Here is a 16,970-nt window from a genome sequence, read left to right as displayed (position 1 = left end):
CATCATTATAAACGTATTAAAGGCCAGTTTAAACAAGATCAAAGTGCAAATAACGATTATGGTAACCTGAGAGGGTCAAAATTAAAAATACAGCAGCCTCAGGGACACAATGTATCAAATGTGAAAGATTTATTTCATGTGTACGTGGCATTTTGGAAAACTCGGAATCTGAGTTTATTTATTTTTTGTTTTTTTAGACAGATGAAGGGAGGAAATAGGGGGTAAAAAGAGGGGGATGAAGAAGAAAAAGAGGTCAAAGGGGAGAGAGTGGAACATATGAGGTCATCCCCTAAACCACATGATACAGAGGATTCAGACTGGACCAGGACTGGACCAGGACTGGACCAGGACTGGACCAGGACTGGACCAGGACTGGACCAGGACTGGACCAGGACTGGACCAGGACTGGACCAGGACTGGACCAGGACTGGACCAGGACTGAATCAGGTCCATCCATATGAACAGCTCATTATAAATTCATTATAAAGTTCTACTCCTCTGTAACAACTGACCAAAAGACCTCACAAAGTTCAGGATCAAGACCAAGTCTAGACCAGCTCCCTCAGCTCTGACTCATTATAATAACAAATATCCAATGTGGGGAAGATGAAAAAATATTTAGTTACACAATACTGAACACCTGCATTAACATGTATTTTGTAATGTATTCTGTTACATGGCCCAATCTCTGTACTGAGTACTGCATTCTGAATACTTACAATACTTTCACACTGAGTGGAATTATATTACAGCGTAAAAACATGCAACATACGATTAAAAACAATGCCATGTAACTGATTTGTAAAGAAACTAAATCATACACATTCAAGAGGCATGTTTCATTTTTCTCAGTCAATGCAGTTTAAAGCCAAAACTGAACCATCAAATATCACAATGTACTACTTTGGTTTTAGCAAAGTACTGTGTTCTAGGGCTGAAAAGAAAATTGGCGATTTTATCTAAAACAAATGTCATTTTTGATTTTGACCAAAGACTGTGCATATAAATGTACTATAGACTGTACACTCAAATGGACATAGCTAATGTGCTAGCATGGGCAAGAAGTGGCTCCAATTCACTTTCTACTGGAAAACTGAGCCCTTCTGTATGTCTGACTCATCATTTTGGTCTTACAATGTTGTATAAACCCGCTTTAGATGATCCAATTTAGATTTGACTGTTTTGTCCGTAATTATAAAAGATAATGATTTTATTATTCATAACAGACCAATCGGGTGCCCTCTTTCCCCAAGGTTACTCCCACTAGCGCTAGAAACAGGTTTGCTAAGGGAAGAGGTGTTAACCTTCATCACCCTCCCTCCTGATTGGCTCTTTCACGATCAGATTTCCAAATATAGTCCCTGATTACAGATTATATTACACAGTCTAAGGAAGTGACATCACGTAACAATCCTATAGTCCAATAATGCTGAAATCAAATGACTCCATTTTGCATCTTTACTATATAAAGATAAAATGACTCACTCTGTCTTTGTCGTCGGCCACGTCGCACAGAACGTCGTCCAGGTCCAGGATCCCTCCATCGCTGTGCTCCAGACGATGCACGTGCAGCCAGTAGGAGGCGTCCTAGAGCAAAGCACAACAGAAGCATTAGGACACACTCGTAATACTGAACTCATGTAGCCGGGGACAACAGGTTTAGAGATGTCACAACACTGTAGTATGTCTCTAGTTTAACCTGCTCTGGAGACAGTTAAACGACAAACTTCACGTGAGAGTTGTGCCCTGTCAGATTCAGATGACGACGTGTCAAGATGGTGACTCACTACTGTTATTTGTTTTGTATTAATTTTATCACGATGACCAGGACATGGACTCTGTGTTAAGGTATAATCACCAAGAGCTTTTCAAAATAAAGGCAACATTTGAGCCTCACCTGCCCCACGCCCCAGTGTACTTTTATAATTGTATCGCTGCAGTTCGGACACAGTATGATCACACTTTTATCTGTCGAATTTTTCGACATGGTTGATGCTTTTAATTTCACGCAGCATGCCACTGGCCCTGTTCATGGGGGATAATATTTTTCTTTGTAGTAGCGGGACATTTTTGGTTATTTTTCCTGTAATATGATAAGATTTGAGCTGTACAATTATGAATTTCAATTACACAAATGGATTAAATTACATGATTTATTCGTACAGCTCAACACTCCTGCACATTTAGAATACTTTTGTGAAGAATTTTGCGTTCCCATAGAGCAGGCATGCCCAAACTGCGGCCCTCAGACCAATTTTTCTTGGCCCTCAAGCTTCCAGGTGAATTGGCCTATATTACTTTAAACAGTACTTTTTACTGTATATTTCTGAAAATCTACTTTAACAAGCCCTTATCAAATATTTAATGTGTCCCATTGAGGATGTAAGCATCTAGTGGTTCAGTCTAACTTGTAATAATAACACAGATTTGAAGTATTCACTGTACTGGCGACCAGTCTATGGCCCTCAATCAGCCCTCGGCTTTGTCTGTGATTTTATATGTGGCCCTTCATGAGAAAAGTTTGGACACCCCTGCTATAGAGCTATATAGGCCCCGCCCCCTGTCTAAAACTATGACATCACCACACTCAGAAACCTGCACTCGACCTGTACAGTATAATGCATTTCACGTGTTTATGGTTGAGCAGTGGAACGTAGTATTTCTTGTTTACACATTTACATCGACAAAAACAAATGCAAAGTACTGGTATTTGAGGTCTTGTACCTGGCTGTGATTTTTGATATTAAAGTGCTCACCGCTGTTTTGTGCAATCCCAGATGTAATAAAAAAAACTCACTCAAACTAAATAAACACAGAGAAGAGTAATAAGGGTCATTTCAGTCAGAGCGAAAGCAGAGAACATGGAAAGGGATAATAATAGAAAGGGACAAATCACAAAGACTGCAGTTTTTTTAAGTACCATCATTTCTTCCATAAAACAAAATCCTAAGTCTTATTCTGTGTAAAATGTTCTGAAATGTTCCAGTGTGTCAGATGCCCTCCCTGCATCTCCATTGGGGTCTTATTCTGCATAAAACCTGCTAACCCAGTAGTTAAGATCTGTACAAACATGTTACAACCACAATGTCAGAAAGATATACTTAAGATATTTTCCCCAAATCTTTCAGCTGCAGTTAAAGTGGTTTAAGTCAGCGGCGTTTCTGATTGTACTTCCACAGCTGTCAGTGACACCTCCACAGAGCTGTCGTGTGTTGGGACCCCCCTGGAGGACCCCCCCACCCCTCACAGCTGGAGATGTGCTGATTTCTGTTTATAAAGAGGAGACCAAATGACATCAGACAATAAGTCGCTTTAGCAACGCCACAGTGAAAGACAGGATTAGGAGTGACACTGCGTTTGGACTCAATAAACAAATTCTTCAAAAGGGAAAAGAAAATACAGAACATTTGAAATAACAAAATATGTGATGATTAAAATGATGCTGGAAAAACACATCATCGTTTGTTAAAGCAGCTGCATGTGTCTGAAGACTAATCTAAATTAGAAAGGCTATATTTCCTTTAAGTGACATAAAACACGCTCAGACAAGTGTGTACTGTTGTTGTGTCCTTGTGCAAGACACTTCACCCCCCTCAGCCACAGTGTCGAAATGCACGGATGTGAATGAGCGTGGGCTTGAGAAGGAGAATGTGGGACAGTTAATGTGTGTAAGAGTGTGCTACATTTGATCTGAAAACAAAAGTACTGAAATGAAGCGTGCGTCAGTGAGAATGAGCTGGACAAACGAAGCAGGTAGTGCAAGTGGGACACGCAACACGGGGCCGCGGGGTTCATCCTGATGGGACCAAGATGGGAATCTGAACGACCGCAACAAGTGAATCACAAAGACTACTGTTATTCTGTACATGCTCTGAAATGTGATTTGTTTTTCAGTTCTTCTGGATGTGTAGTGATTTGAAGTGCTGTAATGAGTCCGAGGGCTTGATGGGTTGTGGGAGTGAGTTATAAAAGACGGGGGCGGCGGCAGCAAAGGTTAAAAAACACTGTAAATGGCACATGTGCGTTTATACCCCATATAACTATTATCAAAATGGTGGTCGATTGTTTTTAGCAGTGGATAAGTCACGTTATTCCAGCCGTATGCAGCGATAATGATCATAATATTATACAGTCCCAACATGGCGTCTTGAACAGGACCTCAGAGCGTTCCAGCTACATTAACTTGTACTTAAACAACACCATAGACCAGGGGTGGCAAACTCAATTTCACCGAGGGCCACATCAGCAAAATTGTTTGTCTCAAATTTGCAAAGCTATAAAAATATGTCTGTGTAACTGCATAACTCCTGATAAACTGACATTTTAACATTGTCATACATTTAAACTTACCTTGTCGCGGGCCACATAAAATGACATGGCAGGCCGGATTTGGCCCCCGGGCCTCGAGTTTGACACATGTGCCATAGACGTTCATAGATACAACATTCTCTGTCTGACAGTTGACTCTTCAACGATGCTCCCAGAGTTACGTCAAATCACTTCCTCACAGACAAACGCTCCCGATATAAAAGTATAGAACATGTTTATATCATGATATTTACATCTTTTATCTGCTCTCATCACAGTCACATATAAAAGTGGAGGTTTTAGTGTCACTAGAACATAGAACATTCACCACAAGGACACAAGCTCAAAACTCTCCACTGAAAGTAGGTTAGCCGTTAGCTTAGATGCCAGTTTCATGATAATTATGATCTAAAAAAAAACACAGATTTACACACGCAACAATGACTTTAAACGAGGCTCTGACCTCAATGTGGTCAATGGGTTGGTACCAGCTGACACACCATGCCAATGCTATCGGCTATAGGAAAAAGTACAGCGGACTGGCTCCGGTGTTGTAAAATCTTCCCAGACTAGCCAAGCTGCAAACTGGAGAATAATCATATAATTAGTAGATGCAACGTTTGATGCTAGGCTAATGCTAAACTGAAGGCTAAGCAAATGTAAATGTTAAACAAATGTCTGACTGTTATGTGCTGGTAAACCTCAGAGACACTTTCGTGCTAACTACATTGTAGATCATCTCCCAATTCACAAGTGGGAATTCCCAGTTCGAGTGGCATTCCAGGCCATTTTATCAAGTTGGAGGTGGAAAATATCCCAGTTACACACACATTGCCTGGAACCCGGCAATAAATACAGAACTACGGGCCGTGTCAAACTGCACATCGCCATAGCAACACTTAGTAATCGTTCATTTAAACTCAGTATTTTCAGTCTTAAGAGCAGAGACTGGAGAGGTTAAACGTGTCATCTGCTTCATGGGGGGAGGGAGCCTGGGAGGAAGAGGAGGAAGAGCAATGTGAGAGAGGAGAGAGGAGCAGAGGGAGCGCACTGTAAGGCTGTGCAATCACTGATAAGGATTTTATGCATTTCAAGTTGCGATTTCAAATTCTCTTGTATTTTGTATGATGTCGTTTGTTATAGTGTAAATCTGTTGTTGTATAAATGTCAGAGCCACAGCTGACAGTGAAGATGTTCATGTATTTGAGCAATTTAAGCAGATTTTGATTACATTTACATTAGCGACTAAATCCAATATGGCCGCAGGTACATGGCTCTATAATAAGACCTGGATAAAAAACACTGCCCCTCTGCCCTGGGGAAAGATCGACTAGTGGTCACTCCAGGTACTGCAACTCACTTTTGAACTTTTTTTTTTCTCATAAGCAGCCATGTTTGTTTTGATACGGACAGACCATGCGTGTCCCTGATTGGCTAATCCACCTGTCAATCGTGCCCATCACCATCACCCATTGAAGAAGTGGGGATATGGAGCCCTGGCAAAGGCAGGCAAGGCAGCTGGTTATATAGTAGACTTGGGCTGTTCTAATGCGGCTCCTCGTGTGTTTGTGATGAGAATTATTATAGTAGTAACAGAGTACAGTTTATCTGAAGGGGGACGTTGCAGTTACGTAAAACACATGATTCAACAGGAGTAAAAAGGCCAGAATTATCCACGAGGTTTTGTTTTTACATCTATAGACTCCTGAACTTGCGATCACCCATGATTGCATTGGCCCCTCCACCACACGCCCAGCCCTGGACTCGAGGATTAGACAATGTGAATGAAAGTGGATTACAATTTTTTTGGGGGGGTTGAAAAGTTCGTTTCCTCCTGAAGCGTCCTCTGATTCTGCCTCTACAGCTCCGTGCGCACGCTGCTGACGAACCACAGGGGGCACTGTCTCCAACAGCAACGACAACGCTACGCTACGCAATGGTTCTCTCTGACCACAGGGGGCGCTCAAGAAAAGGAGAGGGACTGGATATGACTGAGGAAAACCTTTGTTTACGCTGTATGTGATTGATGCGGTCAAAGGTTTGGCTGTGATATTATGTTTGTTTAATAATGTAAAAAAATAAGGTATAAAAAAGTGCCGCTATCCCTAAAAAGTCCATACACAGTGCCTAAAATAATAATAATAATAATTCATAAATAATTAAAATATGTAAAAAAAAATATATATGTTATGTTACAAAAAGAAATGAAGTTGATAAAAAAAAACATAGTATATAATTAAGAGGACATGGGACGATGTCTATAGGGGGCAGTGTTTCAAACAGGAAGTCACTTTAAGATAATTGGTCTAAAACGAGACAAGCATTAGCATTAGCCCAACAGGGACCAGACGCATCAGGATTAACGGGATTACACACACCGCAGGAGACGGGAGGCATTTACAGGTTAGGTATTTTTGAGACAGGTTCAATGCATTTCACTAAAATCATTTACCTAAAAATCTTCTAAATGTTTATAATTTGACATCTTGGTTGGACACGGGCAGAAGATAGGACATACATACAGGTAATTTCATAACTGTGACCTAGCGACTATAATGTAAACAAAGGCCAAAACTCACCAACGGTATAGTTATGACTTGAGAAAAGGTCGTTTTAGTTGAATACTCTGATTTAAAATGTCCAAATTACAACATAATAATCCACAGGTGTCAGAGATTAGAAATATAGAGCACGCAAACCTTCCCCAGCTGTTTTTATGGAGAGTATTATAACGTTCAAATATTCCCTACGACTTTCCAAGGACCAAAACAGGACACTCTCTCAATCTGTCTCTACACCTCTCTTCCTCTCTCTCTGTAAGGTTATATGGCCATGATTCTCTCCATTCCTCTCTCTCTAAAGCATGTGTGGTCTCTCTGTCATCCCCCCCTCATGTCTCTACCTGATGTGCCAATGTGAGGTTATAAATGCCTCAGATTCCCTCCCCCACTTCACTCCCCTTCCCCTTTTTTCGCCACCACTTCTCCCTTCATCCCTCTCTCCCCCTTCCCACTCTCTTTTCCTTTCCTCCTACCATTTCCTCTTAATTCCCCACCCTCTCTCTCTTCTTCTACCTCTCTTCTCCCTCTCTACTTCCTCCCTCGCTCCTCTTCTCCCTCTCTCCTCCCTCTCTTTCTGGACACATGCCGCAGACATTTGCTGTTTACTATCAGAATAACAACACCTAAAATACATCGGCACAAGGCCACGGAGGAAGACTTAACCCAGACGGGAGCAGAGAGAGGGGGAGAGAGAGGACGGGAAGCGGGAGGGAGGAGAGAAGAAAGGGAAGAAGGGGAGAGATGAAGCCGAGGAGAAAGAGAGAGAAGGAGAAAGTGTGGAGCGAGAGGAAGTAGCAAAGAGAGAAGAGAAGGGAGAGAGTGACAGGAGAGGATAGGGGCTAAGGGAGAGAAGGAGGTGAGGAGGGGAGGGGGAGGAGATGGCGGTGAAAGGAGGAATAGAGCAGAGATAAGAGTAGAGAGGAAGGAGGTGGAGACAGAAGAGCAGCTCATTTCAGTTTTAAAGTATGAAACGCCAGGGCTGATGGGATGTCATTTGAAAATAGGGAGACACCGATGTGATACTGGTATTGAATATCAGCACCGATACTGGAAAATTAGCTGGATCAGATATCTGCTTCAAAAAATCGTTTCAGTCGATATCCTGGTTGGACTTTTAAACTGACTTTTTACTGGTCGTGGTCGGCCCAGAGTCTCATCATGTTGGAACTTTCTAATTCCCATAAAGCTGCTCTGTGGATACTTGAGAAATAAATGCTAAGACAAAACTAATCCAATGTGTTATGTATCTGTTATTTCTCTCAACTAAAATAAATGCTGTTTTCAGTCTCCACTGGTGTCTGTTGATATCATACCGGGTATCAGCAAAAGCCATAGTTTTGAAATCAGAACTGAAAAAGCGGCATCGGTGCATATCCCTGTTTGAACAGACTGAAGCAGGAAACATGTTGTAGTGAGAGTGAAGCTTGTGGTCGTCGTACAGACACTACCTCTGCTTATGTAAACACTGTGCATGTTCTGCTGCTGTCAGTGCTAATCTTTATGGTACACATCTGTCAAGGCCACAGCACTCCACTCCAGAGTCCACTCCGCTCCCACTCTCTCTTTCTCATCTCTGTCCCCTCTCTTCTCTTTTGCTTCCTTTTCCACTCTCTCTCACTCCTCCCCCGTCGCTCTCCTCTCTCCCTTGTTCGTGGGTTTATCAGCACATTTCTCCATTTGTCTCATCTTTCTCTCCTCTTTTGTCTCCCTGCTCCCTCGGCCCTGCTCCCTCGGCCCTGCTCCCTCGGCCCTGCCCCCTCGGCCCCTGCCCCCTCGGCCCCTGCCCCCTCGGCCCCTGCCCCCTCGGCCCCTGCCCCCTGCCCCCTCGGCCCCTGCCCCCTCGGCCCCTGCTCATCTCATTCCTCCCTCCTCCTCCTCTCCTCCGATCCTGGTTTTACCTTTCTCATGTCTCTGTCCTTTATTGACCCAGTGACTCAAACAGAAACTGGACTAAAAGTCTGTAGATTAGAAACAATGAGCTCTTTCACACAAGCCTCTGATCTGATAAGAGTCTACTACAAATACGGCTACTACTACTACAGTTACTACAACTACAACACATACTACAACAAAAATACTTTAAAAACACCAAATAAAAAATATTAAATTCATTATTAAATTATTCAAATTTCCAATTATTTCCAGAATAATAACTTGATGCCAATGTTTCAGTATGCATACAGAAAGGCACACTGTACGTGCACAGCCCTCGTGCACAGCCCTCGTGCACAGCCCTCGTGCACAGCCCTCGTGCAGATGACAGATGGGTGGCTCAGGAGTATGGACACCTCTGAATGAGTTGGTGTGGTGATGCTTTTGATGTAACAGATCATCACATGTTAATTGAAAAAGTGAACAGCTCTGGTTTTGCTGCTTCTGCTGTTACATTAATGCAAAGTTACTTCTCTCACAGAGCTCAAAGAGTCTTTTGTAATGGTTGTTCTTCTCACAGTAAAAGTTTAGTATTCTCTCTTCCGCAAGGAAGCTGTTCAGGGCCTCTTTTGTTTTGTTTTTATTAATGATTTACAACTGACTGTGAAAAAAGCTTCAAAGACAATATATGCAGATCACTCAACGGAGCTGGACTCAGGTCTGTCCAGAGAGCTGGACATGCTGAATATTAACAAAACTAAAGCTATAATAATTGGGTCAAAACAAAAGTTATCACATGGATCATAATGAAAATGAAACATTGCTGGGGGGAGTAACAAGACTCTGAGCGTTAAGCTGTGTTATAATGCGATTACCTCAGAAAACACACTGGGGTTGTGTTTTGTTTCATTCACACATGTTTGAGTAACACTTTATTATTAGCCTGTCCACATCTCCAAAGCTCAAAATGCTCTGTTCTACCTTGTGATGTCATGAAGTGGTAGTTTTAAGTTAGCAGCTACATTTTACCTTTAGTTCAGAAGAAATAGGAAATTCCAGGTCTGAAGTGATCCAAATGATTCTAGTGAAGGTGTGTGGAGTTTAAAAACACAGTGGAGCACTTCCTGTATTACCACATGATGACATCGCAAGGTGGAACAGGGTGTTTTCAGTTTAAGAGAAGATAAGGTTTGTGTGATAAACATGTGTGAATGAAACAAAACACAACTCCAGGTCTGTTTGTGATGAGGAAACAACATTAGAACAGATCAGAAAAGAACATAATATGAGCCATTTAAGTAGAAGTTTATGTACAGAAAATTGTAATTGGTTAAATATTACAAGGTTAAAAAGTTATTGTTTGTTTTTTTTACTTTTCGAGCCAAAGTAAAAATTCTGATTTTCAATACTCTCTGCTTCCTGAGTTCATGATTTATTTATGTTAAATCCAGTTGGGAGCACTTTCATCTGCAATTCGTCCAAAAAACGTCTTTCTGCATAAATAGAGTCATGAGCAGCCGTGCGTACATAAATGTTACCAGGTTTGTTTTGTTTCTTAAATAGGGCTGTCTCTTGCGTTCCTATGTCTGGGGTCAGTCGTTGGACGCTGCAGAAATAACTCTAAATGAGAGAGACGTATGTAGTACTGCAGCTGCTGTCCTCTGTCCACTCAGATCTGACCTGCTCCTCTGACACACAGGTCAATGCTAACTTAACTTAGCTCGTCTTAGCTCAGAGCTGCAGACAGACGGGACATTGAGCTGTAACTGCAGTTAACACCCAGAGATAACACACTGTGAAGGCTCTGCAGAGGCTAAAACACCAATAAAGACTGAACAGATGGAACAAATCATGTAAAACACAATTATAAATGTCCTTGTACCAGATTAGCGTTTGTCAAACTCACTTGGATCTTTCATATTTTGTGATTTTCTGTAGCTAACCTCAGTTACTCCATTGAAATAACACAATCGTTTACTTCACTTTTGCCTCCAGTCCACAATTTAGAATAGATTGGTTAAAAAATTTACAAATTGCTCTGGAAACTGGGATCTCGGCCTGGTCTGGATAAGGTTTAAAGACGCGAGAGGGGAGAAGTGCAAGGCCGACATTTAAGAAATATCCAAATGAAAAAGACAACAATCATGAATCGTGTAGGAAACAATCAAGAAACACACGTCCCAGAACAGACCTGGACCAGAGTCAATCACAGCTCTTTACCTGCACAGAGGGAGGACGCTCAGAGGGAGGACGCTCAGAGGGAGGACGCTCACTAAAGTATGGAGGTCTCAACATGTCCTCTGCATCGGACCCAAAAACAGTCAAACTACACTCTGCTCCTCCTCTTGGCTCCCTGCTGCTCCTCCTCTACCTCAGTTCCTCTAGTTCCTCTGGCTCCTCTCCTCTCTGGCTTGGCTCCTCTCTGGCTCCTGTTGCTCCTCTGTGGCTCCTCTGTGGCTCCTGTCTGCGCTCCTGTCATGTGGATAACTAGAGGCAGCGCTGGTTGGAGTGAATGAGTGAAAGAGGAGACGCAGAAACCCAATCCAAGGATCAGATGTCCCTCATGTTAAAGATGGAAACAACAACAGGAGCAGAGCCAGAGCCACAGTATTCTGCTCTACACTTAAAGATGCAATGTGGAACTTTTTTACACACATAACCTACGTTCCAGTATCATTATCACCATGATCACCCCACGAGTCCGTACATCCTTTGGTCAATCATCATTTCAGTTCGCTGCACCCAACAACTGGAACAATCTACAAAAAACTCTAAAACTTAGTACTATGATACCAATAGCTTCATTCATCAACTCAATAAAATCTATAGTACGTGACCAATGTACTTGTTTTTAACTCTGTTTTTAAACTCTGCTCACCTATGTGTATATATGTAAATAGTGGAAAATAGGAACTGTCTTAGTGTTGTTGTTTTGTCTTGTCTTGTCTTTGACTGTATGGATGTTATTCTGTTCTATGTTCAAATTTCTGCCTCTTGGCCAGGTCGTCGTTGAAAATGAGAATTGGTTCTCAACCGACCTACCTGGTAAAATAAAGGTTAAATAAATAAAATAAATAAAATTTCTGGTAGAGGGTCTCTATTGCTTTGCCTGAAAGTTTAATGTCATATTGTGGAACCTATCCATTTAATGTTTTCTGATCTATTTCAATGGAGACAATCAGAAAGTACCACTAGGACAAGTCACAGGTCAGATCTGTGGAGAGGAGACCCCACTCACTGTAAAAAAAATAAATAAATTGAATAAATGCATGCATGAAATAATTGAATAAATGCATGTACATAAGTTAAACATCATTCAAAGCCATAACATCTCCATGGAGACAAGCAGGTAGCGTGCGCCACACCAGAAAAGTTACACAGTGTACCTTTACAACTAAAATTATATGTGTAATAACTTAAAAACATGGGGGGAAAAAAAGAAGCAGAAGCAGAATTAGATGCAGACAGAAAAAGTCGACAGACATTTTCAAAAATACACAGGGAAAATGGTAGAAGCCCTTTAAGAAATTTTAGGATGTTTTTCCAATACTTAAGAATGTTAAACTTGTGATAACCAGGTTTATGTGGAGTACAGCTCACACAGGAGCTGCACTGAGGCTCTGATCACATATTAAAACACATAAATACAGTCACTACAAGCATCTGTTTATGAAGAGGAGGGAGAGGGGGAGGAGAAGAGAGGGAGGGGGAGGAGAGGAGAGAGGGAGAAGGAGGGTGGAGAGAGGGGGAGGAGAGAGGAGACAGGGGCAGGAGAGAGGGAGAGGAAAGAGGGAGAGGAGGGAGAGAGGGGAGAGAGAGAGAAGAGGGGAGAGAGAGAGGGGAGAGAGAGAGAAGAGAGGGGAGAGAGAGAGAAGAGAGGGGGAGGAGAAAAGAGTGGGGGAGGAAGGGGGAGGAGAGAGAGGCAGGAGGGAGAGGGAGGACAGAGAGGGAGAGGAGAGGGAGAGGAGAGGGGGAGGAGGAGAGAAAGGAAGGAGAGAGGGGGAGGAGGAGAGAAAGGAAGGAGAGAGGGGGAGGAGAGAGGGCAAGAATGAGAGAGGGAGAGGAGAGAGGGAGGGGAAGGATGAGAGAGAGGGAAGAGAGAGGGAAAGGAGAGAGATGGAGGGGGAGGAGGAAAGAAAGACAAGAGGGAGAAGGGCGAGAGAGTGAAGAGGAGAGGGAGGAGGGCTGGAGATTAAATTTGACAGTTTTTAATCTGTGCTCTGTTTTAAAGACATTTCGGTTTGGGATTTGTTTGTTTTGGAAAATTCATGGAGCCAGAATTGAACAAAATCAAATGAAAAGCAGAGCAGAGCCTGGACACAGTCGTCCTTCACTTCACTCACATGTAACAGGCAAACAAACTTATCACTGCTCAAACCAAACACTCGGATTTAAATTATAATCCAACGATTTACAGTAGTAGTGGCATTAGTAGTACCACTACTAGTACTACTGCTGCTACTACTACTAGTACTAACAGTAGTAGTAGCAGTAGCAGCATTCGTAGTAGCATTTGTAGCATTACTAGTAGCAACATTTGTAGCAGCATTTGTAGTAGCATTTGTAGTAGCACTTGTAGTAGCAGTAGTATTTTGTAGTACTAGTCGCAGCATTAGTTAGTGAACAGTCCAGTGCTGTGAACGCAGGGTTGCCAAATGTTCTTGATATTAAAAGCATCAGAGGATCACATGGTAATATAAAAAGTCATCACCATCATCTTGTTTTGAAAATCCTATTCCATAAAAGGTTGTACTAGTTTGACCTTTGGGTATTGTGACATTATTAGAACATCTTTATTAACTGCAAAAACAACCACAAACATTCAAGAATTCAAAATCACAGCGGACTTTTCCCATCTGACTCCTGATGGCGTGCATCAGTGTCCTGCAGTCACCTCACGATCTAAGTTTTATTTAAGAGGATTCGGCCGACAGGGCCACGGCCTCAGAAACATGTAAACACACACGCATGCATAGAGGCCATAGTGCACACAGCTGCTTTGTGGAACAGAGGTTAAGTGTGTGAGCTCCAGATGCAGATTAAACAGAACAGAGAGGGTCTTTAAAGAGCTGTGCATCTGTCCCAGAGGAGAACACGGACACTGCCCTGAGAGGACACGACTACACTGAGCCAGGACCAGGCACATCCAAGGGACTGAAATATGAACTTTAGACTCATCCAAGAGTTTGTACAGTCTAAACTAGAGTGTTAGAGGATTTTACACAGAATAAGACCCCATGGAGACACAGGGAGGGCATCTGACACACACACACACACACACAGGGAGGGCATCTGACACACACACACAGGGAGGGCATCTGACACACACACACAGGGAGGGCATCTGACACACACACACACACAGGGAGGGCATCTGACACACACACACAGGGAGGGCATCTGACATACAGGGCTAATTCTAAATACTTTGAAAAACAGGATTAAAACATGTCAAAACAGGCTTAGGACTAGACAGGGACTAGACAGGGACTAGACCGGGACTAGACCGGGACTAGACCGGGACTAGACCAAGGCTAGACCAAGACTAGACCAAGACTAAGCTAGGACTGGACCTTTGCTAAGCTCGGACTAAGCTCGGACTAAGCTCGGACTAAGCTCGGACTAAGCTCGGACTAAGCTCGGACTAAGCTCGGACTAAGCTCGGACTAAGCTCGGACTAAGCTCGGACTAAGCTCGGACTAAGCTCGGACTAAACAAGGACTAAACAAGGACTAAACAAGGACTAAACAAGGACTAAACAAGGACTAAACAAGGACTAAACTAGGGCTGGTCCAAGACTGAATCAAGACTGGACCAAGACTACGCTAAGACGGTACCAAGACTGAACCAAGACTGGACCAAGACTACGCTAGGACGGGACCAAGACTGGACCAAGACTGGGCCAAGACTGGGCCAAGACTGGACCAAGACTGGACCAAGACTGGACCGAGACTGGACCAAGACTGGACCGAGACTGGACCAAGACTGGACCAAGACTGGACCAAGACTGGACCAAGACTGGACCAAGACTGGACCAAGACTGGACCAAGACTACGCTAGGACGGAACCAATAATGGACCAAGAATGGACCAAGAATGGACCAATACTGAACCAAGACTATGAAGGTGGCGTTTCTTTCTTCTGAGCGTGGTAAACAGCTGAGGGTTGCAGCCTCTGGCCCAAAGCGTTGTGAATTCAGTTTACGTCTGACGCTGTTGGATTTGTGATTATGTGATATTTATAGAAGCAGCAGCAGTTTGTCAGAAAGAGTGATGTAAGAGGATTAGGAGGGACAGGGGTCAGGGACTGTCTGCTCCAAAGAAATTACACTAAAATACACCAAAAGTCCATGTTTTGATTTTGAACACAAGAGGAGGAGGAGTGGAGGGATTCTTGGAGAGAAAGTGAAAACGCATATTTCCACTGAGCCAAAAGTCTGGACCGAACACGCCGAGGATAATTTAGATCCAGAATGTTAAATATTCCTGTGGCAGACTGACAGAAGCGAGGCTGCCAATTTGCGCATTCATACTAGATAATGTGGGTTAAGCGTCTTGCCCAAGGACACTACGACAGTTTCTGCCACTGGCGCCGCACTGTGGTATTCCCGGTATTCCCTGTGGTCTCACATCCAAGTACAAACCAGGCCTGGCCCTGTTTAGCAAAAGAGATCAAAACAGAGGTCACATAGATTCACACCGACTCCGAATCACAAAAACAACCATAGCAACCAACAGTCCCACATCGGGTGAGCCTCATTTGCAAGTTTCATAAAGTACAGACATGGAAACAGGAACTTAATAATAAAAACATTCTGATGGTTTTCACATGTTTTGATTTTTGCAACATTAGCATAGTAGAAAACCATAAAATTAAAATGGAAAAATATAATGGAAAATAGTCACAAACTAGGGAGGATTTTTAATAGATTCTTTTTCCAGACCAAGGTTTAGTTTGTGTTCGTCCCTGACAGTTTGGACTGCTCACTAGCGCCTCAGAGTGGTCATGTGATGTGACGTGTGCGGTCAGCTGATTTAAACTTTGTCATCCTGCCTCCACTGGTAGGAAAACAGCGCCATCTGCAGTCTGACTTCTTCAGGACAGTATCCCAGGTGTGTGAGAACAAAAAGGCTCCTTTGTTTCAGTTTAAAGTTCCCGTGGGCACATTTACGGATTTTCAATGTTTTTTTTTTTTTATGTGTGTGTTGTCCTCTGTCCCAATAATGATTGCTCCGTCCCAGTCCATAATATGTTCTGTGTGTTCTCTCTTTTACAATGGTCAGATTGACTGGTCACTGGTAGGAAGACAGCGCCAAAACCTGCTTAAATCAGCTGACCAGACACAACACAGCAACATCACATAAGCACTGAGGAAGAGCACTAGTGAGTCCAAACTGTCAGGGATGAACACAAACTAAACCTTGGTCTGAAAAAGAATCTGAACAGAAGACCAGATGACCCTCATTGGACTAAACTGAACAGGAGTTTGACCAGAGCAGAGGCAGTGGTCACTGGACAGTTTCAGACAAAAGACGACACAGAAACAGCTCTTTTTGTTTGAAGCATTCCATAAATCCCACACCGCTGAACAAAAGTCCATGTGAAATTATGAATCCGGTTTATTCCACTTAAATACTTGTGTTACATTCAACGTTCTAACCAGTTTGGTCCACTTGAACTTGCTTTAAAAGACTTTATCAAAATTGGTCTAGCTAAAGCTGCACTATGTTACTTTTCAAACTCTGTCTGTTTGCCTCCATGGAGATGTTATTGCTTTGCCTGGAATGTTCCACAGTATGGCATTAAACTCTTCTCCATCTGCATACAAATAAGCAAGCTGACAGATTAGAGTCAGCAGTTCTGTGGAGTAGTGATTCCTTTCCCATGAGAATGTTTTATATTAAGGGTTCTTCCCCAATAAAAACAAATGCAACTGAAAAATGCATGAAAGGCTTTATTGTGGAACATTCCAGCCAATGCAATTACACATCTCCATGAAGACCAGCAGGTGGCAGACTCTCCAACAGAGAAGTTAAATGTGCGTGTTTAAGATGTTTGTGTAAATCTCCCAGTCGTCCAGGTATGATTTTTTTTCTTGTACTGTGCAGGTTTAAGTTCTAACCAGGTGCACCAACTGATGACATCACAAAGTGGAACTGTGTGTTGTGAGCTGTGCAGAGGGAGACTGAGTAAATGTGCACGATTACTGCGTGTGAATGAAACAAAACA

At 42.8% G+C, this 16,970-nt stretch overlaps 1 protein-coding gene across 10 annotated transcripts in view; it reads right to left on the bottom strand.

The window, feature by feature from the left end:
* LOC117385136 (partitioning defective 3 homolog) overlaps positions 1-16,970 on the bottom strand; it is a 172,278-nt gene that overhangs the window by 138,447 nt on the left and 16,861 nt on the right. For all 10 annotated transcript variants that reach the window (XM_055228784.1, XM_055228776.1, XM_055228782.1 and 7 more), the window contains exon 2: positions 1,486-1,587. In XM_055228784.1, coding sequence (XP_055084759.1) covers positions 1,486-1,587 — 102 coding nt within the window. The remainder of the gene's footprint in view (positions 1-1,485; positions 1,588-16,970) is intronic.

The sequence above is a fragment of the Periophthalmus magnuspinnatus genome, chromosome 17, assembly GCF_009829125.3.
Source record: "Periophthalmus magnuspinnatus isolate fPerMag1 chromosome 17, fPerMag1.2.pri, whole genome shotgun sequence".
Lineage (NCBI taxonomy): Eukaryota > Metazoa > Chordata > Actinopteri > Gobiiformes > Gobiidae > Periophthalmus > Periophthalmus magnuspinnatus.
Note: the sequence above shows the minus strand (reverse complement) of the source record. Positions and strands in the feature narration are given on the sequence as shown.